General features: G+C 55.6%; 1 protein-coding gene and 1 long non-coding RNA gene across 2 annotated transcripts in view; both read right to left on the reverse strand.

The window, feature by feature from the left end:
• PRRX2 (paired related homeobox 2) overlaps positions 1 to 12,076 on the reverse strand; it is a 42,139-nt gene extending 30,063 nt beyond the window's left edge. The window contains exon 1 of the mRNA XM_037007954.2: positions 11,588 to 12,076. Coding sequence (XP_036863849.1) covers positions 11,588 to 11,852 — 265 coding nt within the window. The 5' untranslated portion in view covers positions 11,853 to 12,076. The remainder of the gene's footprint in view (positions 1 to 11,587) is intronic.
• On the reverse strand, positions 4,947 to 6,872 carry LOC140846503 (uncharacterized). Its single transcript, XR_012125657.1, has 2 exons — positions 6,406 to 6,872; positions 4,947 to 5,355 (listed from the first exon to the last, which is right to left on the reverse strand). It is a non-coding gene; the product is annotated as an uncharacterized lncRNA (long non-coding RNA).
• Positions 12,077 to 26,736: the final 14,660 nt, after the last annotated feature.

Below are 26,736 nucleotides of genomic sequence, written 5' to 3' on the forward strand. Positions count from 1 at the left end.
ACACCCATAAGCCACTCTCACCCGTCATCCAGGCCAATGCCCCAATTCAGCCACCAGTACCCCAAACTCTTATGTTCCACCAGGGAAGCAGGATTTGCAGTCCGGCAGCCTGCGTCTGCTAATGAGATTTCCCTCTCAGGGTCACCATACACCTACAGCACAAAGCCCTGGTGTGGGGTCTGTGACTTCAGTGCAGGCGTCCTGCAGACGGCAGATCGGTGAGCCAGACCCTGGGCACGGGCGCCTGCCCATCTCTGCTCCTGAATGGCTCCCAGGGCCTCGTCTCTCCTCCCCTCCTCGGGATCTCGGATCTCAGAGCGCTGGCTGGGGATGCCCATTACTTAGGGCTTATGATCAGCTCCTTTGGAGAACGGGGCACTCCAGGAGGCTCTGGGCGGCCAGGACACAACTGCTGCTCCTGCTGGCCACTCACACACCACACGAAAGGGAACACTCACTCACTGAGAGAGCTACTGGAGAGGGCTTGGGGCCTCTGGACACATCTGACACCTACATGTGCACAGGAAGCATTTCCACCGCTCTTCATACAAAAATTGCAGATCTTGAACCCGGCCTTGCCCGTGGACCCTCTCCCATGGTGCCCCCCCCAGCCCCCCAGCTCCTGGAAGAGCACCTCCTTGCCTCTGAGCCTCTGTATGTGCTGTTCCCTCTGCCTGGCCCACTCTTCCCAACCTCATCTCCTGGCTAACTCCACACATCCTTCAGGTCTCTTCTGAAATTCCACTTCCTCCAGGAAGCCTTCCCTGAGTCTCCAAGCCAGTAGGGGACCCCATTATCTGTTCTCCTAGCAGACAGGACATAGCAGGGACCATGCCTCCTTTGTTCCCTTCGAGGACCCCAGTATCCAGCCCACAGCCTGGCAGGGAGGGGGTGCCCAACAAATATTTGTGGAAGAAAGGAGGGAAGAATTCACAGGATGCCTCCCCCAGTTTTCCTCCACGAGAGTGAAACCAGCCCCTTGAGAAGACAGCCCCCCTTGGACTGATTCCGCCCCAGACTTGATTTCGATGCAGCATTTCTCTTTAAACAATGACTGCACTTTTGGGCCACATTAGATCTTTGCCTTTCTTTTTTCCTTCCCAGTGAAACCAGAGCAGTCCGTTTTTCCTTCTTGTCTCCAACAATTTCCCGCTTGGAGCCCTGACACTCTCCTCGCCTGCCCAGGGGTGTGGCGGCAGGGCAGCCGGCTCTGTGGGAGAGGCTGGCCTTCCGATTAAAACACGATGTCTCTTGGAAATCGGAGATTCCCAAAGGCTGGGGTCCCTCCCTGGCCCCCAGCCCTGGCCCCTCCATAACAGCCTGGCCCAGAGCCCTCCTGTCTGACTGCATGGGTCAGGCTCTGCACAAGGGTGACTCCCGAAAAGCAGCACCTTCCTCAGGGCACTGTAGAGGGTTCCAGTGAGAACTGGGGAGGCAGGAGGCACTGTCCCCCCTGGCAGGGCCTGGGCTGCTCCCAGAAAGAGGACACTGGGGCTCCTTGCTTATCAAGGGGACCAGCATTGTACCTGGGCTCTGGGGGAGGGGTCACTGCATGTTTTCTGGGTGACCTCGGGCAAGTCACTTTGTTTCTTTGAGACCCAGTTTCCTCATCTGTAAGATGGGGATAATGTTTTACCTCCTCGCGGCTGCATGAGAAGCTCGGAGCCCAGCGCCAGGCGGCTGGGAAGGGCTGGAAGCAGGGAGCGGCCCTGCCCTGTGCCCCGCAGCCTGGTCAGGGACCAGGTCCCACCTGTCTACTGGTGTTTACCCAGCACTAGGCCTCAACACAGCACACATGTGCACTGAAGGAATGAATGAGTGGATGCGCGAGTTAATGAATCCTGCCCAGTCTTCTTGGAACTGAAAAGCAAGGTATATCTTGGAGGAGGATGGGGACGCAGGGAGTGTAACAGTCCCTAAGGGAAGGCAAAAAGCCCCGTTCTCTGTGGCTTCATCGTGGGGTCAAACAGCCCAGTACCAGTCTGCCTTTCCTCCCACTGTGGGAGGTGTTTTCTGGATTTTCCTCCCTAGGGGGGATCCAGCCCTTCCCACTCCAGGCCTGAGGCCAGATCCCCCTTGTGCTTTGGGTCCTGGGGAGGCAGCCGGGCATCCTGACTCTGCGTCTGGAGGCTCGTCTGGCTTCCAACCCTTGGGGTTAGTGGTGGGGCATGTGGGGGCGCCTGGCCTCTGTGTAGGCCGTGTCAGCCTGCTGTCCCCCAAACATGAGTTTGTCCTCTGCCATCAGCTGTGGCCTGGAAGCCCTCTGGGGGCTGGGGCCCTGTCAGATCCCTTCCTGAATGGCCACTGAACTCAGCACATTCGCTCTTCACCCCAAGCTTCACAGGGGCAGAAAAAGGGTGCAGACTCAGGCTCCCCACTGCCCTTCTCCACCCACCGTGTAGCCTGCCATTTAACCTCATGGGGCCTCAGTTTCACCAACTGTAATCATGATGGCAGATACCCTCTCCGGGCACTCATCACACGTTCAGCTCCTCTGCTTCCCTCGTTTTCCTGAATCCTTAAAACCACCTTGCAAGGAGGCACAATTTCCCTCACGTGACAAACAAGGGGCTCAGAGAGAAGAAGAAACTTGCCAAGTCACATGGCTGGTCAAGGCCCCCTCGACTGGAGGCTGGAACGCCGCTGTCCAGGGGCACCGTGCCCAGGCACACAGACCCTCTGCCCACTGCTTCTCATCAGCAAGAAGGGACTCTGAGCGACAAGAGTTAGAGGAAGGGGAGGCTGAGATACAGGGTGCAGGGGGAGGCCCAGGAGAGAAGGGAGGGGCCAGGTTCCCCCCAGAGCCCAAACCCCAGCCCTGCGCACTGGCTGCCCGCTGGCTGGACTGGCCGCCCGCGGCACCATCTTGAGAGCATTAGGGGCTGCTGTTAACAGATGTTTTCTGTTACGTGTTATTTGTTAGTCTAATGAAAGGAGGTGCATTCGCTTTCAAGACCTCAGCTTTCTGCAGGGGTTTATATGGGAGGCCTGCGCACAGCTCTGGCGGCAGAGGAGGCCTCAAGGCCCTGCCAGGCGCGCCCGGCGGCTCCCGCTTTGATTCCGAGGTTTGCAGCCATCCGCGTGGTAATTCCAGCTCTAGTTAAATGTCAATTTTAATAACGCCATCTCTGGCGTGTAAACGTCTGCGCCCACGGCAAGAGGGGAGGCCAGCAGGGGAGGCCAGGCAGGCAGGCAGGACTGGGGGCCGGCGGACAAAACCTGCAGAGAGATGGCCACCCTCCTGGGGGAAGAGGATGCCCTATGCCTGGGGACGCCTGCAGGGCTGTGAGGGGCGGCAGAAAGGAACTGGCAGGCAAGACGCTGGGAGGGGGCTTTTCCAGAGATGGGTGACAAGAGACCCCAGCTCAGCACTGAGGCTTTAACCACCCTACCCCCAGCCTGGCAGCAGGAGGGAGTCGGGATGTTTGAGAGGGAGACAGAAATCGTCCCCTATGGAAACACCCCCTTCATTTCTGTAGACTGTTTCAACTCTGGGCTGCCTTGGGTTGTATTCAGCAGGTGGTCAATGAATGCTGGTGGATGAGCGACAGCAACTGTTCTCTCCTAGCCCTGTGGCTTTCTGCACAGAGTGAGGCTCTGGGGATGGACGCTGAGGCTGGGCCTCACAGCAGCAACTGCTGCCTCCCGCATCCTGGACCCGCCCAGGTGCCTCCGCTTGATGCCAGCCTCAGGGTTCCCGTGGTGGGCCCCACCTGGCCTCTCCACCCTTCGAGAGGATCGTTTTCCACTGGAGCACTTTCCACTGAGGCAACGATAGGGGTGCAGACTCGGCGTGCAGAGGGGTGGAAGGAAGCCTTCGAGAGCACAGAGGCACATACGGGTTCTCAAGCTGCAGGGCTGGGCAAGTACCAGTTTCCTGACCCCTACTGCCTCCTGGGCACCACCGTCACCTGAGCGATGACACACCCTCACTTTGTCAGCTCTGAAGCAACCGAGGCGCTAGCTCAGCTTGGGGTGGAGGGGCCCTCCGTGGAAGCTTCCAGGTCTCACGGCCCCCGGGCCTCCTGCTCTCTCACTGCCCCACTCCCAGGACCTTCTCCACGGACCCAGACCCACCCAGCAGCCCCTGACCACCTCCCAGGCTGCCAGGTCCCAGCTTCTTAGCGTCTCCATAATTTGTTGAACCGCCCCCCCACCCCCAAATCCCCTAAACCAGAAGGTCCTGGCCACCCCTCCCATGCACAGAAAAGCAGAATGGATCAGAAAGAGGGACCCAAAATACTGTCTGCGAGAGCGTGCTTCATTTTTAGGACACAATACAAGATACCACTAGCCACAGGGGGCCCCATGTGGACAGCATCCAGTGATCACAGCAGCCCCTCGGAGCTGGGCTGGGAACCAGCAGTGGCCTAGATGTGGAAGGGACACTGAGCAGGGGGCAGCGAGAGCATCTGCACTGTCTAGTGATCTTCATTCCTGGGACATCTTGGGATTCCAGGACTCCTGGGCTCCAGCCAGGGTGGGCTCCTGGCAAGCCCACACTTCTGGGGAGGCCGCAGCCTCTTCCTGGCAGCAGCCACTGGGCCGGAGAGCACCCTGCAGTGTGGCCCCTCGTCTTGCCCCCGGAGGCTGCTGGGCACCCGGTCTCCCTGGGTCTGGGTCTGCTCAGCATGGGAGCCAGCTGAGATAACTTTCCCCAACTCAGTCCAAACAGGAAGCTCCCACGGAGCTCTCCTACTCACCACCTCGCAAAAGGCACTTCACCCTCGGCCCGTTCCAGAGCGCTATGGCTGCCTGTCTACCCCGGCCACCCTGGCCACGGACAGCCTGGATTTGATCATTTGGGCCAGGCTGGGTGTGAGTGTGTGTCGTGGGGGGAGGCTGACTGTGTCTGTGAGTCTGGGAAAGCCAGGGCACCATGTGGTTCCCAAATGCCAGCCACAAAAAGATTTTTACCAACCTACCGCAAAATGAGAAAAATAGCGTTAATTTGCAAGTTTTTTATTAAGCTAAATTGAGTCATTTTTGAGGGCCATTCTTTGCCCTGAGATTAAGATGCTAAAAGGTTCTTTCTCGGATAAACGGATGGGGGCAACAAGATGGCAGTTGTTGTGAGTAAATGGCTTTTCTTGGCAACTTTTAAAACCACTCACTCTAGGCCAGTTCCTTTAAGTTCCTGGAAATTTCACCAGGGCTTGAAATCTGAAGGTCTGGGCAGGAATAGGAGCTCCAGGTCCAACACTCAGTTGGTGCTGAGAACATGACTGCTGGATGAATGCCTGTGGAGCGTGGGAACTGGGCGAGACCCCAAGGGGCTGCTGGATAGCCTGCTGATGCTCCTCAGGGTCAGGGAGCCTCCACAGCTCCCCTGTGTCCAGGAGGCTGGAGACGGGCCTGCGGGAGATGAGGGAGGCCATTGTGGGTGTTTTGGGGCAGGAGGGGGACCCCCACTTACTGTCACACTTTCCAAAGCCCCAAATCCAGGAAGTCCCCACGCTGCCAGGCCTCTCCCGTCTCCCACACACCTGTGACCAGGCCAGTCTGCTGAGGACTGAGTGCGAGTGGACGTCCCTGCCCAGACCACCCAGCCTTCCGGGGGCCCTTGGGGTACCTTCCGGCAGTGGTAGAAAGTAGTTGCTCCCAAAGAGGACAGGCCTCTGCATGGGAACATGTGAAGTGGCTCAAGCCCCTGAGCCTCAGTCTCCCTCTCCATAAATGGGGTACAACAAAAGGTTGGTGCAAGGACAGTGAGGGGCGAGGCACACGGAGCCCAGGCCGGCACACAGTAGGCCCTTGGCTGATGGGTCTGCCTGCTGGCCACTCTCACTGCGTCACAGGCATGTCCCCTATGTCACTCCCACAGCTCCAACCCCAGGGCAGCACCCTGGCCGGGTTCCCACACTGACCTGCAATTGTAGGCTGTGTTCAGGGAACACACTGGCTCCCCTTAAGTCACCCCCAAGGATCCCACTTCCACCTGGGATCAGCCACTGTCCTTTGGGTCTGGGATACCACAAAAGCCTCCCAAGTTTCACCTCGCCCAGTCTGATCTCACATTCCTGCCCAGGACAAGCCCCTGTAAACCCTTCCTTCCTGTCTCTACCCACTCAGAACCCCTGACATGGCACTGGGCCCATTCCAGGGGCCCATTGCCCCACCTCCCTGCCCCCTTTAGCTCCCCAAATAAACCTTGGTCTGAGTCTTCCCCACCACCAGGTGGGCCTCCCCCTGCCCAAATGCTGAGCTGTGAAGAAGAGAGAGGCCTGGACTTGGGATCCGAAGACAAAGCCTCCTCTCCCTCCCCGTCTGGGAGACCTCGGGCAGGCTGCTTTGCCTCCCTGGGCCTCCAGGACACAGCGATGGCAATGCCCAGCCCTGCCCGAGCCCAGGGCTGCTGTGAACATCCTGAGGAGCTATTAGAGACACCCTTCAGCAAGCACCTACTGTGTCTCCCACACCCGCGCCTGCAAGGGACATCACTGTCCGCTGTTCCTGCTCCATAGATGGTGACGCGGAGCCTCGGGTGCTTTAATGCCTCTGGAGCAGTGTGCCAGCAGGCATTATCACTACTGCTCCAGTTACTTTTCTGGAGCCTTCTGGGAGGGAACAGTGACAGCTCCAGCCCTGTCGAGCTTCTGCCCACAGGGTGGGGCCCTGCTGGGGGTAGGGAGGCCCCTGTGCCAGGCCCGCAGGCCCCACCCAGATGATCTCTCAGATGGAGAAGCCAGACCACCCTGCAGCCATGAACAATGCGCTGAAGAGCAAGTCCCGCCCTGCTGACAGAAAGCCAGAGATGCAGACCATTGTCCCTTCCCACCAGCCTCTCCGGGAGACCCAGCCGGTCTCCATCTGAAGCCCCCTGGGCTCTCAGCTTCCATGCCTCCCCCCTCCTCTCCCTGCTTACCTGTTCCCCTCCTCTTACCTGTCTGAGGGTCCAGGCCCAGCCAGGACCCAGGCCTCCGAGATTGCAAGTTCCTGGGAGATGGGGCCCATCCCGGGGAATTTTCTCAGCCTGGATCAAATCATGCTGAGGGATGGGGGTGGTCGCAAACAACTGCCTGCTGGAGAACTGAGTCCCGAGAAGGGATGGGACATGCCCAAGGTCACACACAGAGCAGGCAGCAAAAGCCAGGACCTGTACCTGGATGTCCTGAGCCCCCTTCGAGGGCTCCTCGGCTGCAGATGGTTCTGTTCCCCACCCCCAGGAAATGGGTGAAGGGAAAGGAAGGGAGGAAAAAGGAAAGGAAGAAAAGCAGAGCGTCTTTAAAAAGCCCGCTCTGAAGAAACCCGTATTTGTCTTTTCTTCCCCCAAGCCCTGCCTGGTCTCAGCAGGCCAGCTTCCTCCCTGCTTCCTTGTCACAGCCCCGCGGCAGCGCTGCCACTGTCAGAGCCAGCAGAGGGGCAGGCTGGTTAAAAACTGAAGTCAGCTATGGAAAATAGTAACGAGGGTCCTCAAAAAATTAAACATAGGATGAATGACCATATGATACCCAGCAATTTTACTTCTGGGTATATACCCCAAAGATCTGAAAGCAGGGACTTGAAGGGATACGTGTGCACCCAAGGTTCATAACAGCACTGTTCACAGTAGCCGAAAGACAGGTACCCATGCGGCCATCAGTGGGTGAAGGGAGAGATGAAATGGGGCATATACACACAGCGGAGTATTACTCAGCCCTAACAAGGGGGGGATTCTAACACCGGCTACAACATGAATGAACCGGGCCGACACTACGCTCAGTGAAATAAGCCAGTCACAGAAAGACAAATACAGACGGTGGGTGCAGGCTCGGGGAGGGGGGATGGGGAGCCAGTGTTTAATGGGGTCGGAGTTTCAGTTTGGGAAGATAAAGAAGTTCTGAAGAGGGGTGGTGGGAATGGGTGCACAGCAATGTGAATATACTTAAGGCCACTGGACAGTAGGCTTAAAAATGGTTGAATGGTACACATTGTTTTCATGTGAAATCTTCATAAGAATGTCTATCAATAATATCTTAATAAAAAAATTATTTTAAAAAAAAGGTTGAATGGTAAATCGTCTGTTAGGTATATTTTGCCATGACAATAACTTTAAAAATTGAAGGTACGTCGGCCAGTCTATCCAACTCAATGGTCCCTTCAGGCCCTCCACGCAGACACACTCAGCCCTGCCCACCCATTACTGGTGAGGGGGAGGCACAGGTCCCCGCCCCAACCAGACTCACCCTTGGCTTCCTGTCACCCTGCTGGCAGATGCGGTTCAGGGAGCAGCCCGTGAAGGGAGCCCAGGCCCCCTGCCAGGGCTCCAGCCGGCCCTGACTCAGCCTGTGCCCTGAGACACCAAGCGCCCCACTGTCCTGCGTCTCTGGGAAGTGGATCAGCTTAGTCCTGAGGTTTTCTGAGGCAGGTACCGGCCCGGCAGAGGCCAGGCAGCCTCCCTGGGCTGGGGGCCTTGCCTGCCTGGCTCCAGGGCCTTTGTTTATTTTCACAGTGTGGCCGCATCCCTGTTTCCGCCCTGCCCACAGGAGGGAATGCTTTAAAGAAAATCTCGGTTATTAATGTGGTTTCTTTTGTTGTAAGTCATTGCAAAGGCAGCAAACGCGGGTTTATTTTCCTAACGTGCTTGGCATAGCTCAGCGCCCCGGCACAGAGCTCAGCGTTTGATTTGGGAGGAACCCGAGACCCCAGTTTGCTCTGAGTCACCGGCAAAGCCACAGTTCCAGGGGGAGCCTGGCCTGGGAAAATCACTGGCAAGAATAGGCCACAACTACTGGTGGCTTTGTAAAAACAGGAGCAAAAAGTGTTTTAAAAAATTTTTGAGGCTACTAACAACCTGACAGGTTGAAAATATATTAGGTTTCTAACTCATCAGATTCCCCATTAACCCTTACTTTTTGAATAGGGGCCACCCCATCTCTCTCTCTCTGGTGTCCATCACTTTCTTTGAACCTAGAAACAGCTCCCAAAGCCCCAGGAGAACCCACCCCCCAGCACATCCGAATCCTCAGTGAGGCGCCGCCGAGGCTCCTTGCAGGCCCAGGATTGCAGGACAAAGTCACAGCCCAGGGCCCAAGCCCGCTGGCCTGGAATCCGGAGTCCACTTTGAAGATTTCAACCTCTGGGAATCCACAGTAAGTGTCAGCAACAAGGGGCACCTGCCCCCTTAAGAAGCTGGCCTCTGCCTCACAGCCACCCTCCACCGTTCTCTGCAGGGAGCAAGCCCAGGGATTCTCACAGGCCGGGGCCAGAGCTCCCCAGCCCCGTGCCCTCTCCTCTCCAGGGGATCTCTGCCTGGCAGCAGGCACCCCGGAATGCACCCAGTTGGCCTTGGGGAGATGCTTGACTCTATATAAAACACTTGGATTTCGTGGCCTAGTTATTTACTTTCAATCTGAGAGATGAGTATAGGATTACTTCTTTTAAATTTTGCCAAGTAAGGACATTAAAATAAAACAACATCCAGTCATCATCCCTATTTCATAAAAGAAAGGGTGTTTTAAGAACAAAAATGAGTAGGAAAGATGTAATCCCAAACCCAAGAGGATCCTTTAAACTGTAATTTTTAGCTTCCCGAAGAACTGTCCATATTGTCCATGTTTGTTTCAACGTGCAGAGGCCTGGAGAAAATCTCCCCATGGGCCAGGAGCACCAAGCTGGACCACGTGTTCCCAGGGAAGAGCTGGGCGGGGGGTGGAGGGTGCCAGGCTGGAATGTAGCCCTGAGCACCTCACTGAGCCGGCCCAGCTCTGCCTTGTCTCTCACAGGTGTTAGAAGCAGATGCCCACGTGTGGGGGCACACTGACTGCCCTTGGTCCTTTCCCACCTGACCCCACACCCAGTGTGTTCTCTGTACCTTGTACCTAAATATTCCCAGGGCGCAGGAGCCTTTTCTCAGGAAAAGGCCCGCAGGCCTCCCATGATCTCCCTGATGGTAGTCAGGCCCCATGGGTTGCTGGGGAGTCCTACCACCCACCCAGTTTTCTGGGGACTGCCAGTGGTCCTGTCCAGTCACCTGTGTCTCCAGTGGACATGAGCTAGGACTCCCCCGAAAAAGCCTCCATTTGGAGACTTTCTGTGCCGTGCCCGGGAGAAGCAAAGCCTTCCACTGTCTGTCTGCTCGGCCAGTGGCCAGGCAGACATGGGCACCCACTCCCTGGCCGGGATTTGCCTACAGAACACCTGGACCTGCTTCCTTCTCTGCTGATCACTCCTATACTACTCTCGTCTCCTCTCCTCTGTCCTTCGGGGAAGCAGGCTCACAGCCAGTGCCCCTCCCAGATCAGAGGTCCTTGAACAAACTCTGGTTGGCAGGCTCCCCCTCCTGCACCAGAAGGCACCCCACTTCACCTCTGGCCCAAGCCAGACACATTCCTTCCAGTTTTCCATCAGGGAAAGCCCAGCTGCTAGGGGTGGGTGTGCATGCTTCATGCTCGCCCTGGAGGGTGGGGAGAGAGCCAGGCTGCCGAGGCTCAGGCGGTGGGTGCCCCTGAGAGGGGGCTAGTGGTCAGTGGACACCACTGGCCCCGGCTGGGCACCCTCTGGGGTGCAGGTGTGTGTCAGGCGTGCCCCACATATGCACATGATCCTGGACAAGGTTTCAGATGAGTCTGCAGTCACCTTGTTTTCCCCGTTCCTTCTCTCATCTGGAAAGCGGGACATGCAGCCAGGCAGGGCTCCCCTGAGACCCGGAGGCTAATGCAGGGAGTGGGTGTCCCTGGGAAGAGAGGCTGCTGAAGTCAGGTGGGGGACTCTTGAGGGGCCCAGAGCCTCCAGCAGGCCAGCCTGCTCCCCGGCGCTGGGGACCAGGCAGTGGTTTCAGACCACCCCACCTCCTCTTCAGGGAGTGGGTGAGCTGTGGGGACCCCAGGCCCCTATGAAGTTGTCCAGGGCCAGGACTTTTGCTTCTTGTCATCTTCTCCTGCTCTAACCCCGCCCCCCCACCCCCCTGGCGTCTTACCCAGGGCTCAGGACCCTGAGATCCAGTGTGACTTTTTGAAAGAAGCCACTTGGGTGGGTTGTTTGTTTTCAAAGCCCCTTCCTGATGACCTTTAACCCCGGCAGGGAAGAGAGGCCTATCTGGCTCTTTAGGGTTGGACCATTCCATCTAGGGGACAAACTGGAGGTGGGGGTTAGGCGTCCGCACCCCAGCCAGGGAACCCATTTTGGAAACCCTAGCAGCAGTGGGGTGGTGTCCTGGACGAAGGGGCGCGGAGTTTGAAACCCAGCTCCGTGGCTCGATCGCCTTGCCCCTCGGAAGCTTCAGTTTCTCCAGCTGTAACCCGGCAATGATCACCCCGCCTCCCAGGCCGTCTGGGAGCGGGGCCCCGCGGGCCGCCGCCGCCCTGGGCACCGAGGCGGCAAACCTCCCGCAGTTCGTACGATCTGCGGCGGCCCTGCCCAAAAGGCAGCCCCAGGCACCGCAGCGCACCGACCACGGCCAGACAACCCAGCCCGGGCTGGGGGACAAGCCTGTGCCAAGGCTGCCCCGCCGCCGCGTCCCGGGAGGTCCTGCCGCCGCGTCGGCTCCCCAGCTTGGGATCCGGCCGGCCGAGCGCGCCGCCTGTCCCGCCCGCGCCCCGCGCCCCGCCCGCGCCCCGCCGTTCCCACGCGCGCTGCGGCCCCGCGCCCCGCGCCCGCCCGCACTCACCGTCCTGCGGCGCCGCCTCGCTGCCGCTGCTGCCCCCGGACGGCTCCCGCGCGGCGCCCTCCCGCGCCTCGGCCCTGGCCGCGGGGCGCGCCGCCAGCCGCCCGGCCGCCGCCACCTCCTCCAGGTCCAGGAGGTGGCTCACCGTGAAGTTCTTGCGCGCCTGGGCGCAGTCGCCGGGCCCCAGCGCGGGCGGCGGCGGCGGCGGCGGCCCCGGGCCCAGCGCCGGCTTGTCCAGGGCGAAGGCGGCGGCCGCCGCGCTGTCCATGCCCGCGAGCGGCCCCGGGATGGCCGGCGGGGTCGCAGGCGCGGGTCGTGGCAGCGAGCGCGCCCCGGCCGCCCGGCGCTCGGCCCGCTCCCCGCAGCCTCCTGGCTCCGCGGCCGCCGCGGCCCGCCCGGCGCTGACGTCGGGGAAACAAACTTTCTCCCTCCCCTTCCCTGCCGCCTCGCTCTCTCCCGAGCTGCTGAAGCCCGGGCTCCGCCGGCCGCCCGCCCCTTCTAAAGCAAACCTCGCCCCGGCCTCTCCCACCCCTCCTCCCCGCCCGCCCCCACCCCCACCCCCGCGGCGGGGAGGGAGGGGTCCTGCGTCGAGGCCCGAGGAGGCGGGGGGCGGGGAGAGGGGGGAAGGAAGGGGTGTCCTCCTTCCAAGCCCTCCCCACGTTCTAAGGAGTGGGAAAGTTCAGGGCTTTGGGTATTTTTAAACTCCTAGTGTCTGGGGAGGTCCTAGTGGAAGGATTAGTAGAGCCCCCCACTTTCCATTTACAAATTCCCCCGCAGGGGTGGGGGGCGCGACTCTGAGACAGTTGACAAGGGAAAATCTCGAACTCCAGCGCCACCCTCACTCCCCCGGTGCACGCGAACGCGCCCTGCCCTGACGGAATGACCCCGACGTCCACCTTGCTAGCTCCACTTGGCCCGGGGTTTTCCCTTCCCCGGAAAGCGGCTCATTCTCGAGCGCCTGGGGTGTATGCATCCCGCGCCCCACTGCCCTCCCCCCGCCCCACGATGCTCCAGGCCCTCCGCTGGTGAACCAAGCAGGCAGGAAAGAATCGCCGTCCAGAATTCCTAGTTTACACACAGAAGACAGACAGCCAAACGACAGCCAGACTGACAGATGGGTGACAGGGAAAGAGAGTTGTTCTCTGCTCATTTTTGTTTTTCATGGAAAGCACAGAAAAGATGCCCCCAGTGGTGGAGCTGAGACTGTAAACCCTCCAGATGCCCCAGGTCCCTGCCCTCTGGACCACCCCTTGGAGGCCTGGCCCTCTGTCCTCTCTGCCATCACTGCAGAGCCATAATGTCATAGCCCATCAGTGATCCCATCAGGAGAAGGCCTTCAGAAGGTGCTTTCCGGGTGCCCAGAACACCCACCCCACGCACATCCCCCAAAAACCTGCAGACCCACCCCCAACCTAGGTTCCACTTGACTTGAATTTTTTCCCAGAAGGAGCCACCCTCAAAATGAGGCTGAGTATCGCCAAGTGATGTTAGCCACCACAACCCGGATGGGGGTGCAGTGGGGCACACACCTGCATAGGTCGAGGGTTTGGAGCTCCTGGGGTCCTGCTTTGGAAAGCTGCCCCCTGAAGTGTCTGGTGAGGAAGGCTGATACAAGAGGTGGCAGCCTCCGTTTTCCCAGTGCTGCCCACAACATGTGACTGAACGACTCTTTGAGGGACTGAACAAGGCCGGGCTACTCTTCAGTTCTGGGAGAGCCGTGCCCCTGCAGGAGTACCCAGCAAGCCGAGAGTGGGGATTCACCCCCTCAAAGTGCAGCCTTGGCGTCAGAGACCAGGCCCTAGGCCCAGCTCTGCCCTGCACCACGGTGTGACCTCAAATGTGTCACTTTCCCAGCTCCTCTGCTATAGAATGGGCCCAGTGAAGTTCTCCCCTCCTGGCACTCTGGAAATTCCAGCACAGGTCGACATTGGCCTGTGGAGTGGGAACGGGCCTGAGAGATCATTGAGGTCCCATTCCCTTGGGTGACAGATGGGGAAACCGAGGCAGCAAAGGGCAGAGTTTCCGTCCAGAGTTGGGAGAGCCACTAAAATTGTTTGGCCCAAAGCTCTTTTGTTGAACAGGTGGGTAAAGTGAGACCCAGTGCCAAGAAGTATGGTGATAAGGTCTCAGTCACAGTGGCTTGCTTCATAGCTTCATCCTTCGCATGTGACGAGGTGCGTCTGCGTAGGGGGGCAAGCTCAGCCTCCTGGGCTCAAATCCAGACCTTGCACTTCCTAGCTGCGGGCCTTAGCAATCTGCTCAGCCTGTTTACCTCAGTTGCCTCATCTGTAAATGGGCTTTTAGGAAGACTTGGTAAGTTGATATACATGCGGCAGCTGGTACTGAATGAGCACTCAATCGGAGTAAACTATTATTATTATCTTACACTTTGATTTCAAGAAGCAGTGCAGGGCAGTGACACCACACTGAGGCTCTGGAGCTATGGGGGGACGCAGGTTTGGATCTGTTCACTGACATTTACTAGCTGTGTGGCTCTGGAGGGGTCACTTGCTGGTCTGACCCATCATCTGTACAGTAGGGATTATACAGGGACCAATCCCAAAGCATTCTTGTGAATCTGGCATTATTGTTGTTTCTGATGTTATTGTTACTACCCTTGGGGGCAGGGGGGTTAGAGGGATGGCAAAGTTGGGCGAGAGGCATAGACCTGCTGCACCGAAGCTCAGCCCTTTAGCAAGAGTTCTAGGTCTGATGCAGCCTGGAAATGCACCCAAGAAAACCCCAGTGAACCCAGGGAGGACAGAATTCATTACCCCAGAGATACAGCTAAAAAATAAATAACTCCCATGGTGATTTAGATAAATCCAGATGGGGGAGTGAAGGGAAAATAGGATCCTAGCCTGGAACCTCTCAGTTCAACAAGTGGCTATTGAACCAGGCCCTGCTCTAGGCAGTGGGAATGGGGCAGATTAGAAGGGGGCAGAGAGGGTCCCTGCTCTCTGGGAGGACTCTGGGGAGCAGGACTGGTGGCTATACTGGAGGGTGGACCCTGGGTCTGACCATGGGTGGAAACGCATTATTTGCCCCAGTCTCAAAAGCTCATGTACTTCAAAAATTAACTTTGCTTATTACAGAAGTAATATGCTTCTTACTTATATGCTTATTGTGGAGAGTTTCAAAACACATACATAATATTAAGAAAACTAAAATCAAATGTACTCCCAGAGATCTCAGGTATTCAATACACTTTTTAAAGTGGGTTTAATGAAAGAGACTGAAGATTATTATCCTATTTATTCAATATTGAATTGAAGACCTAGAAGGCAATAAGACAACAAGAAAGGAGTGAGCTAAAAATAACTTTAAAGTATATTTTTCCAGCTTATATCTATATTCTAGATAGATGGAGTTATATGTTATACAAGTTGAACTACATTGTATCAACTTTTTTTATAACTTGTTTACTATGTCATTTGTTTTGTTCACGATTATTTTCAGTGGAAGCCTAGTGATGCTGTACATCCATAGTTATTTTCATGACAACAAATATCTAGAAATCAGGTATCTGGAAGTGGTAGGCAGATAATAGCCTCCCAAAGATGTCCACATCATAATCTGTGGAATTTGTGAGCATGGCAAAGCAGACTTAAGTTAGCAGATGGAATTAAGGTTGCCTATTAGGTGACCTTAAGATAGGGAGATCATTTTAGATTATCTGGTTGAGCCCAGGAATCACAAGGGACCTTCAACGTGGAAGAGAAGCAGGAAGGTCAATGGCAAAGTGATGCAGTGTAAGAAAGACTTGGCTGGCCAGTGCTGGCTTTGAAGATGGCAAAGGGCAGCCACCAGGGAATGAGGGCAGCCTCTAGAAGGTGGGAAAGGCAAGAAAACAGGTTCTTCTCTAGAGGCTCCAGAAAGAAATGCAGCCCTGCCTGACACCTTGATTTTAGCCTAAGACTTCTAATCTCCAAAATGTAAGAGAATACATTTGTAGTATTTGAAAACACTAAATTTGTGATAAGTTCTTACAACAGCAAAAAGAAAACTAACACACTGGGTCAAAGATTCTGGGAAAGATTTAAGGCTTTTGATAATATTGGCTTCAGAAAAGTTGTATCCGTTTCTGCTCCTGAAAGTGTCACTGTGTCCTTGTTTGTTTATAGCAGCATCTTTATGGTTTTCTTTAACATGAATAAAACGTCCACATGAGCTGTCCGTTCATTTCCTTTGCTGTGCAGCCTGGTGTTAGGATTGGTGACTCTGATGGTCCACAGGCTGCTTTTTTTTTTCACGACAGCTTTACGGTTCTTGGAGGAAACATTCTGAGCACCGTGAGCACCATAAGATTTGCTGCACATCAGCAGTACTGTTACTTCCAGCTTTTTGATGTGGACCAGGAGTTCCCAGGAGCCACCGGGTAGCATGTGCATCATTTTCTTTTCGCTGCCATAACCACTTTTGGGTGTCAGTTGGCCCTTGAATCTTCTCTGCATCCTGTTACCAATGCCTTCGGGTCTCTGCCAGCTACACTTAATTCTGGCATATCATTCTTACTGTACCAGATGAACTCCTTGGTTCTTTTTGATGATCTTGAGCTTCCCCAAGGGTCTGAGGGCAGCCTGAGGGTCTGAGTAGGAAATGGCTGCCACCCCATAGGTGGCTCTGAGAAAGAGCAGTAATAATAATTTATTTTAAATTTCAAAAGGCATTTCCTTGTTTTAACCTGCACACCTTATTATTGCTGAAGGTAAATATTTTTGGTATTTAATAGTCGCTTGTATTTCTTATTTGTGAATTGTCCATTTATAATCCCACCCCTTTTTCTATTGGAATAGTTCTCTATTTCCTATGGAGTAATATTAGTGTCATTCTCTAGCCATAACAACTTCTGTGAGCTGGTCCTTATCAATCACTCAAGGACCAGGCCCATTTCACAGATGGGTAAACAGAGACCAAAGATGACAGGGAATCCTGCGACTCTTCTGATTTACCTGATCAGCCCCCATGGCCACATACCCAAGAGCTTCTTCTGAAGGTCATTTTAGCAGGATCAGCACGCGGAGGCACTCAGGCCAAAACGTGTTCACTGTTACACGTCTGGAGAATCAGAAACACTGCCGACCAATGTGACTCAGACGTGACCAGGCGTGACTGTGACAGATCACAGGGTTCTGTAAATATTGTGTCAGGCTGAGATCACAGCAGGGCTCCCTGCTCATCCCAGACCCCGGTCTGCCCTGTGGGAAGTGGAGCTGAGCCGAATGGGGCAGGACATCTGACTCTATCCCTCAGATCACTGCCCAGACTTTTCCCAGCCCTAGTTTTCCTCAGGTCTCCAGTGCAGATATCCTGCTGAAGTAACCGGTTCTCAGCTTTTGGCAAGATTTTGGTAAAATATTATACCCCTTTGAAAAATGTTTCACCTTACCTGCAAATGGAAAGACAAACATGTGCTCTCCAGTAGCAGAGGCTCACATTTAATAAGCCTTACTGTAAGCCAGGCAATGTACTGAATCACATTATCTTATAGTAGCCTCACCACTACCACAGGAGGAAGGGACACTGACTCAGAGAGCTTAAGCACCTTGTCCTGGTTAATTTATCAGGCTCCTAACCGTCATGCCAAGTTGTTCCATGAGAATTTAGGACTAAGAAGTTATCTATTTCTCTTGAAGAATTATGGTCTTTCCTTTTAAAAAAGGAACCAGATAATGAGACTTGGGCGACCCATTGAATTTCCCTTTTTGCTTTGGCTACCAGGGAACCCAGAGCTAATGTTAATACATGATCACAAGAACTTTATTTGTTCGGGTGGCAAGTCAATATCTTCCCTTTTCTTCTCCTTCCATGTGGCCTTTTTATTTTCTCTTCTGCCATAAATCTTTTTGATGCAGGGCCCTGCGTTAGACACCTTTCAGCAGCAGGGCATTGACTGGGTCATTTAACCTCTCTGGGTTTCAGTTTCCTCATCTATAAATCACAGGTAATAATGGTACCTATCTCACAAAGTTGTGAGAATCAGATGGAATGATATGTATAAATAAAAAGCCAACCATGAGCCCAGTGTGTGGGAAATATTCAACAAACATCACCTACAGATGCAGGGAAAAAAAAGGCTTTGATAAAGCTGAGCAAGCAGAGATAACCTGTCCTAAATGGAGAGACTTGGCTGGATTCAAGGCTGCCTCCACTGTGGACCTGCTGTGGGACTTTGGGCTGCACGCTTCCCTCTCTGAGCCTTGGTTTCCCATCTGTAGACTGCCTGCTTTATCCTTTTCACCATTGTGTCCCCAGAACCTCACATAGGAGAGAAGAGAAGCTGATGCAGGCCCTGAGCTGCACACCTTAGGGCTCCACAGCCAGCAATGCTGAGGGTGAATGAGTGGGGATCAGAGTCCACGTTGCCCAAGAGGTGCCTGCCCAGCATGGTAGAATGCACAGGACCAGGGGCCAGGGTGGCATTAAGGCAGGTCTGGGGTCCCAAGGAGCCGGCAGGGCTCGGACAGGCCTGGATCCAGGTCTGAGGCCAAATGACAAGCTCCTGTTGAGTACCTACTGCATGCAGGGCTCCTTAGTGCCTACACTGTAGTGGAGACTTGCAGTGACTCCCTTGCTGCCCTCTGTGGGCATCAGGCCTCTCAGGGAGATGGACCAATTGGAAACAGTCCTGAGCAATTCATTCCACAGTGATTTCTTGAGCACCTACTGTATACAGAGTCATCCTGGATGAGCACCAGGCCACAGAGTCGGGTGGGACTCAGAGGAGCTGCTGCGTCTGCCTGAGCACCAGGGGCTGACCTTGGATGGGCTGGTCACCGTCACAACAAAGACATCTTCCAAACTGTGGACCTAGGGCTTCTGGGACCACCATGACTCCCCACATGACCCTTGTTGGAGAGCTTCCTCAGGGGACAGATGGAGAAACCCAGGCTCAGAGAGGAAAGTACCAGCCCCAAACCTGGGGCCCAGCCTCACCACAGCAGAATTCTGTCCTGGTGAACGGCTGCTTCCCGCTCCTGCCCTGCCTTCCCTGGGAGGCAGGGGAAGGAGGCAGGACCAGGGGCACAGACCGAGGCCTGGGGATCCCCGAGCCTTCACCAGGGCTTCCGGAGCCTCGGGCCCTGCCACATCTTGCTGTGATTACTTTGCGGTGAGTGGAGCAGCAGGGCTGTGTGAGGCTCCCCACTGCACACAGCTTGTGGGGCGTGGGGGTGGGGACGGCATGTGCAGTAATGAGGGGGGCTGCCCAGCCCAAGGTGGGGCTGAAGGACGGGGTGAGGCTTTCAGCTCACCGGCTTAATTGGGAATATAATAGTTATTATTATTTATAACTTGCTCTTGAACCCGTGCCAGGAGAGTGTGTTCACAGCCTGCACGATCCAGGCAGGCGTTAAATAATTAAACCAAGGGCCTAATCGGCGGTGAAACTCCCCATGGGCTCCCACTTCCTTAGTTTGCTGATGGCTGATATTTTGGGGGTGAAATATGACCATTTTTACGATCAAAGAGATCAGAGTTCCAAAGGAAAGAAACGGGAAAAAAGGAGGGGGGCGGTGGGCTCTTCCCGTTTTCTTCTGCCCTGACTTAGTGGTCTGGTAAAGTTTCTTTAGACATGCAAAGATTTACACACCTTTCTGCAGGGAGCCTTCAATTACTGCCCCGTCCCTCGCACATTTCCCAGAGCAGCACCCGGGAACAGTGAGTCATTGAGAAATGGACAGGCCTCCGTAATCGCTCCGGCGGCCTCTGAGAAGGAGAATGTCTAATGACTTTTTTTGAAGTGGAGGTCAAGGTTTTTTAAATAAAACAATCTGTATTAATGCAATTTCCTTTTTAGCTGTAGCATTGGATTTTTCCCCTTTTTGGGGGTGGGGTGGGGTGGGGTGGAGAAGGGCATCATTTTTCTCCCTCCAGACAACACGTCCCTAATGAGATACATTTATTTAAAACTCTGTATATCATCACCCTGTCAGGGCCTCCAAGGGGATGGCAGTTCCCTCTTCGTTTGTTTCCGATCAGGGGGCACGGGAGGGCCTTGCAGTCTAGCTGGTTCTCTCTGCCACTGGTCTTTCCTGCTCCCTCCCTTGGCATAGCCTTGATCGTTGCATTTTGTGCCCCTGCCCTATCTGATCACCTGAATCTTAGCACAGCCTGGCAGGGTCCTCCACCGCCCATCCCACCCACCTGCCTCTCTCTGTCCTGCGCAGGCCTTCCTGCTCCAGGAGGAAACGAGGCCCCACCATTAAGCCAAGGACTCTGCCCCAGACAGAGCTGAATTTCAGTCCCAGCGAGGCCACTCACCAGCCCCTAAACTAGGGCCCGCTACCCAGTTTCCCCAAGCCTTCACTTCTTTATCTCTCAAACGGGGATAACAAGAACCCCTCCACCCCTAGCCCACTGGGATCACCGTGAGGCTGTGGGAAGGTTCTGCTGGGCATCCGCAGCCCCTGCCTAGTCCCATGCCCGCAGCACATGTCTACTTCAGCAGCACGCATGTGCTTCCACAGATCTAGAGCAGAGCCTATGCGCAGGGCCTGTCCTGCCGCCACCTCCTCCCACAGCTGCCCTGAGTCAGAGCTTGGTACCTCTATCAGGAAGGTGCTGGGGCTGGGCTGGGCACTGGGGATGGGGTGTCGACCCAGACAGCACAGTCCTGCAGAGATGTCAGTGAACCAGTCTTAGCAGGGGAGTAAGCAGCGAGCAGGTGAGGGGACCCTGGGGAAGTGGGCTGGGGAATCAGGGAGGGCTTCCCTAAGGAAAGGGTATTACGCTACTCTGGAAGCCTGAGCAGGATTCAGCAAGTGAAAGCAGGTGGGGGGGTTTCAGGGGCGGCCAGGCAGGAGACTGGGCATATGCAAAGGACCCATATAGTCTCCGATTTTAGCTGTCCCAGGGGCTGGAGCCCTGTACAAGCATCCTTTAGGTCTCGCTGTACCTCACTTTTCCCTCCCTGTTGGGAGCTTGAATTACATTTCTAGACTGCTCTGCACGCACCAAGGTCAGGAGACATCCATTCCACAAATATGCACCTCTCCTTCCTGCGCCTGACCCCTGCTGGGCCCAGGGCTCCAAGGGGCCCGGGTGAACGCTGGCTCCTGACCCCCTGGGCTAGCAGCCTGCAGAGGAAGAGTGAGGGTGGATGCTGGGTGAAGGATGGACTTCAGCCTTGCTGGGGAGGTCAAGGAAGGGCCTCCAGGCTGTAGCCTGGAGGACAGGTGTCAGGCTTTAAGGGAGGAAGGGAATTACCCTGGAGGCTGTCTGCCCAGAGTGGAGACGCGCTTTTCCCCTATAGCCCTGGCTGGCAGGAGCCTTGGAGCCTTGTTTGTGTCTAGGATGGGGACTCTGGGACCTGGGGTCAGCGGGGAAGCTCAGAGGCCGGGACCAGGATTGCTAATGTGCAGGAAACCGGCTCAAAGAGGGAACTAGGCCAGTATTGGATGGCTCAGCCATGGGGAGCCACCACCCATTTCCATGGCCAAGCGCCTAGAGGGTCCTGTTCCATAGAGGCAAGAGGGACCTCCAGTGCCTCTGTCCCCACCTCCTCTCTCAGCCAACTCCTGCCTCGGCATAAGGTCCACTTTAACCACCACTGACTGCCCAGTTGAGGTCAGCCTGTCCCAGCTCCTGCTGGCACACAGCACCTCCTGGACCACTGGGGGCTTCCTGCCCGCCTTGCACACCGCTGCCCCCAGCAAACACAAAATAAATACCTCTCAAGGGAAATAATTACAATCACAGTGACCCATACAGTGTGTCTAGACAGTATCCAGACAGGCCTGGAATCAAACCCCAGTACTACCACTCTTAGGCTCTGTGATCTTGAGCAAGTCACTTCCCCCTCATCTGTGAACCTGGCTAATCACAGTATCCACACCACAGGGGTGTCAGGAGGATTCACCCCACAATGCCTGTCTCAAGCAGGATAGGGGCTTGGCCAGGCGTGCTGATTTCTGGAATCCTCTGGAACTTACTCTCTTGGGCTATAAAATGGACCTTCCCCTCTTGTCCCTGCCGACTTCTCCACAGCTAGGTCCCAAGGCACAGCACGGCTGCCTGCCTCGGCCCCGCCTGTCTCTCTCCCCACCATGGGTTCACTGTTTTTGGTTTCTCTCTGCCTGTCTGCTAGGAATTCTGTCCCAGGGGAACCAATACTCGAGGGCTCGCCTGTGTTCCCTTTTACAGCAGTGGGCTGGGGAGAGGGAGGGAGGGAATGAGAAAGAGAGCAGGGGAAAAAAATCAAAGCGCACATATTGGTTCCAGATGTGGCCTTCTCTCACAGCCTCTCCAGCAATTTAATTAAATTCCCCCAGACAGCCAGGAGGGTTTCTTAATGATCAAATTTCCCGGCTCCCCTCCTCGAGAACGGCCCACTCTGTCTCCCTGACGGATGGCCGATGGGATTCTTCCTGCCGTCAGCTTTGCCAAGCAAGGCCCGTGGGGGTGGAGTGGGGGGCTTCCCGGGAAGCACAAAGGGCCCTGCCCCGCGCTTGCCCGTCTCTGCCTTCCCTCCTCCCCCAGGGATCAGAGCCTCTGTGCCCTCCCTCACAGAGCTCCACCCGGCCTTGCTGCAGAGGCGGAGGGGCCCAGTGGTTCCTGCCTTTGAGCTCTGCCTCTGGCCTGGCCTGCCAGGGACTGATGCCAAGTGGGTGCCCGTGGGGGTCAGATGGGGGAGTCTCTGGGATCAGAACTCTGGGCTCACAGACCAGCCAGAAATGAGGCAGTCTCAAACCTCCTGGGCACCTTCCCCATACTCATTTGGCAGCCAGATAGACAAGAGGTCCGTTATAAGCTCAGAGAGGGCAAGGCCTGGGCCCAAATCACACAGATCTGCTGCCAGGGACAGGAGAAGCAGAGGCAGGCTGGGCGGCTTAAGGGGGTGCGGAAGAGGCCTGGGTGCCATTTCTTGGGTCAGTTCCCCCACGTGAAGTTAAGGGTCGCTCTCAGCAGGCCCCCTGACTTCTGGAGCAGGAAGGAATCTAGACAAGCCTTGAAACTGCCATCTTCTTGTGTAGATGGGGCAGCGAGACTGAGAGGACTGGGCCAGAGCCCAGGCCCCACGCCCCTGGCTTCTTGGGGCAAGGAGCCTGAGGGCCCTGAATGGACTGAATGTTTGTGACCCCCGCCCCCACCGCCGCACAGGCATACGGGGAAGCCCTGACCTCCAAGGTGATGGTATCAGGAGATGGGGGCCCCTGGAAGGTGATTAGGTTAGATGAGGTCTCGAGGGTAGAGTCCCAGGATGGCATTAGTGCCCTCACGGTAAGAGGAAAGAGCCCAGCGTGCCCTGGGCACACATGTGCACAAGGGAGAGGCCGTGTGAGCACAGAGCGGGATGGTGGCTGCCTAGAAACTAAGAGATGAGGCCTCAGATGAAACCTACCTTGCTGGCACCCGGACCTTGAACTTGCCAGTCTCCAGAACTGTAAGAAGTGAATGTGTGTTGCCTTAAGGACCTAATCCCCGATACACTGTGTGGCAGCCTGAGACGCTAAGGCAGCTTGGAGTGCCTTCCACCCTGTTCCCCTGGGCTTCTGTGGCCCTGAGGACTCACCTCACCTGGGAAAGCTGGGGGTCAGGGGGGGAACCTCTGACGTGGGCACACAGGAGTGTCAGAGAAAGGGGGCCTTCAGCATCCCCTCTGGGGCTCTGGGCTGCCCACCTGGGGGCCTGGTATAGGTGCCACACCTTGGCAAAGCCCCGGGACCACCTGGCAGTGTCTGGATACGGAGTGGAGGGGCTGGGCAGTGAGCATTCAGGGGAGGGGGTGCTGCCCTCAGAGCAGGGTCTCTGGCCAGCAGAGGCAGACTTCTTGGAGTGGGCAGGCGGCAGGGGAGGAGCGTCAGGCCACTGAGAGCACAGGGGTCCCTGGAGCTGCCTTCCCTGGGCGTCAGAGTCCCCAGAATGCCCCTGGGTGCTTCTCAGGGGAACAGACAGAATGAGGGAGGGGACAGGAAAGTCGTTACCTGGCACAGGCAAGGTCCTGCTCCCAGGCTCCTGGTCCCTCGGTTTCCCCCTGAGCCCACAGAGGGCTGGGCTTCTGGGAGCAAGGGGACCATAGTCAAACAGGGCCAAGCAGGCTGGGCCTCCTGGGCAGTGACATGCTTGGGTCATGAGGGTCGAGGGTTGGAGTGGGGTCATGGTGTGGGGGAGGGGAAGGAACCACCAGGGAGCTGGGCCCGTGAGCCAAGTGACAGGAGGAAGCCGGGGGGCGGCAGTTCCATGACCACACTTGAGAAATATGCCCAGCCTCCATCTCCGCGCCTCAGTGCCCATGGGACCTGCCAGCGGCTGATGCCGGAGGCTCTGCGTGGAGTGAAAGCAGTGTTCCTTGCAGCAGATTGCTTCGTTTTCCAAATATTTCACTTTATGGAAAATCCACCAAATCAAAAAAAGAAATAAAAGGGGGAAACTTTCACCCAATTTCCCCCTCAAGGGCTGCAGAAGGACAGACTGGCTGCTTGCTGACTACCCTCCTGAGCAGAGGGGCTGCAGAGGGTGAAGGTGCTGGGAGGGGACATCCCCTCCCTGGACGTGTGTGCACACACACACATGAGAGTGTGAGTGTGTATCTGATTGTGTCTAAGAAAGTGTGTCTGTGTGAGAGGGCATGTGCGTGAATGTGCCAGTGACCGTGGCAGGGAGTGTGGCCGTGTGTGAGAATGTCTTGTTAGTATAAACATGGGTGTGCACAAGCATTGTGGATGTGAGGGCAGATGAGCATGTGAGCCTGTGTGTGGGGTGTGTGTGCAGGAGGTCGTGGGGGGCCGGTGGCGGCAGGCCGAGGGTGTGTGAGCTGGGCTCCAGGTGAGGTGCAGCCCCAGCTCTGGGTGTGGCTGCAGCCAACCTCTCACTAGCTTGCTGACCTTGACCAGTACCATCTCTAAGCTTCAGTATCCCAGCTCCGACAGGGGAATCTGGCTGTTGTTTCCTAGGCTGTTGTGACCAGTCACTGAGATGATGCGTGTGGAGCTTCTGGTCTAATCAATGGGACGCAAAGACCGCTATTGTGATCAATTGATCATTCGCATAGTTAGGCCGGGCCCTGTGTACCTGCAAGGACTGGGCAGGGAGGTGAGTGCTATGCCCATCCAGGCTGGGAGGGCCCCGAGGAGGAGGTTCAGGGGGGCCTCCAGGGGAGTGACCTGCATGCTGGGAGGGGTGTCACTAGACAGAGCTGGGAGGAAAGGCCCTGTGGACAGATGAGGCCTGGCCCTGGTGTCCACAGCCTTACCTTCAACCCTAGTGTAAGGGTTGTATGAAGGGCCTGATTCCCTGCCTCTGGCTGATGTAGCGATTTGAGTCTCAGATAAGACACACTCATTGGTAAAAAGGAATAAAATATATAGAAACACAAAGAAGATAAAATCTCCCCAGATCCCAGCACCCAGCAGCAATCACCACTAACATCTCAGCACGGGATCATCAATAATTACCCCTGCCCAGGCTCACGTGCACATGCACGCATGCCACTTACTCCTAAACAGGATCATGTAGTGTCTACTGCTCTGTAACTTGCTTTGTTGAGCTGCTACTGGACAGAGTCAAGCACAGAATAAGTCCTGTATGTCAGCTATTATCACTGCTGGTGTCAGACAGCTAGAGAAGCTAGACTTAAGTTTGCTGACTGTTTTTCAAACTTTAGCACTTGCCTGTCCTTTGACCATTTTTTCTGTTATGTTTTTGCCTTCTTCTTGTTGATTTGTGATGGTTCTTTATATAGTAAGGTTACCTCCCTCTGTACACTGTAGAGTCAGAGTGACTCCCAAACTCCCCGGGAAGTAGGAGGCAGAGACAAACCTTGACAGGTCTGAGCACTGGGTGCTCAGCCCCAGGACACTGAGCTTGCTCAGGAACCCTTGGGCTGGACAGCAGAAAGTGGCTAGGTTTGAGGGGCAGTAAGTTGCAGTGGCAAGGAAAGAAGAGAGAAGGTTCAGAGCTGAAATCAGAGGCTCTGAGTAACATAGCCTTAATGGGAGGCAGATGGAGGAAACAAGGTTGCCCTTGCCAGTGGGAAGGAGGTCAGGGGTCATGGAACTTTCTAAAGATAGGAGTCTACCAGTCAGGCAGGCGGCAGGGCCTGGCTCCACAGTGTAGTGCCCAAGGGCTGTGACACAGCAGGGGTCAGCTCCTCCCTCCTGTGTGTCCAGACCCTCTCAGACCCAGAGCCTGCAGGGCACTTGACCCCCAGAGGCTAAATATATGAAAGAGCACCCCGCCAGACCTGGGTTGGAGTCCCAGCTAGCTGTGCAATGTTGGGCAAGCACTCAAACCTCTCTGAGCCTGTTTCCTTGTTTGAAAAATGGCATAATACCATCATATACTTAACAGGATTTATTGGGAATAGTACAGAATTTAGCACAGTCTCTGGCACATGGCAAGGGCTCAATAAATAAAAGTTAACTCATTATCATTACATACTGGTCACAAGACAATTATTGTTTTCTTGTTGGCAGCACCTATCAGGGACATCCAGAACCTCTTCACTGGCTCTAAGACTATCAGAGCCGTAACCTTCAGTTTACAGGTGAGGAAACTGAGGCCCAGAGACCGCAGGGCCATGCCCAGGCTCATCCATTGGAGTGGTTTCAAGTGTGTCCTCCAAAGAGATGTCCTCAAGTCCAAGCCTCTGTTCCCTATGACTGTGACCTCATTTGGAAGTAGGATATTTTTCAAATGCAATCAAGTGAAGATACATTCATACTAGATTCAGGTGGGCCCTAAATCGAATGACTGGTGTCATTTAGAAAGGACAGGGAAATTTGATGGGAAACACAGACACACAGAACCAGGCCATGTGAGGACAGAGGTAGGTAAAGTCTAGGAGGGATGTGGCCACAGCTAAGGAATGCCTGGGGCCACCAGGACTGAAGAATCAAGACAGGAACCTTCCCTGGAGCCTTTGGAGGGCACACGGCCTAGCTGACACTTTGATTTCGGACTTCTGGCCCCCAGAACTTGGAGAGAATACATCTCAGTTGTTTTAAGCCACCCAGTTTGTGACCTTAGGAAACCAATGGAGCCAGGGAAGATGCAGTCCTCAGACCAGGTTGTGCCCCAGGTCTGTCCCAGTCCATTCTAGGCTCACCTCCTCCAGTTACTCACCACATGCTCTGCGGCATGTCAGACTCCCCGCACATGTGCCATGGAGCAAGTGGAGCAGGTGACCCGTGATGAAATGGGTGAGCGGCTGT

This window comes from Manis javanica, chromosome 2, assembly GCF_040802235.1.
Source record: "Manis javanica isolate MJ-LG chromosome 2, MJ_LKY, whole genome shotgun sequence".
Taxonomy (NCBI): Eukaryota; Metazoa; Chordata; class Mammalia; order Pholidota; family Manidae; genus Manis; species Manis javanica.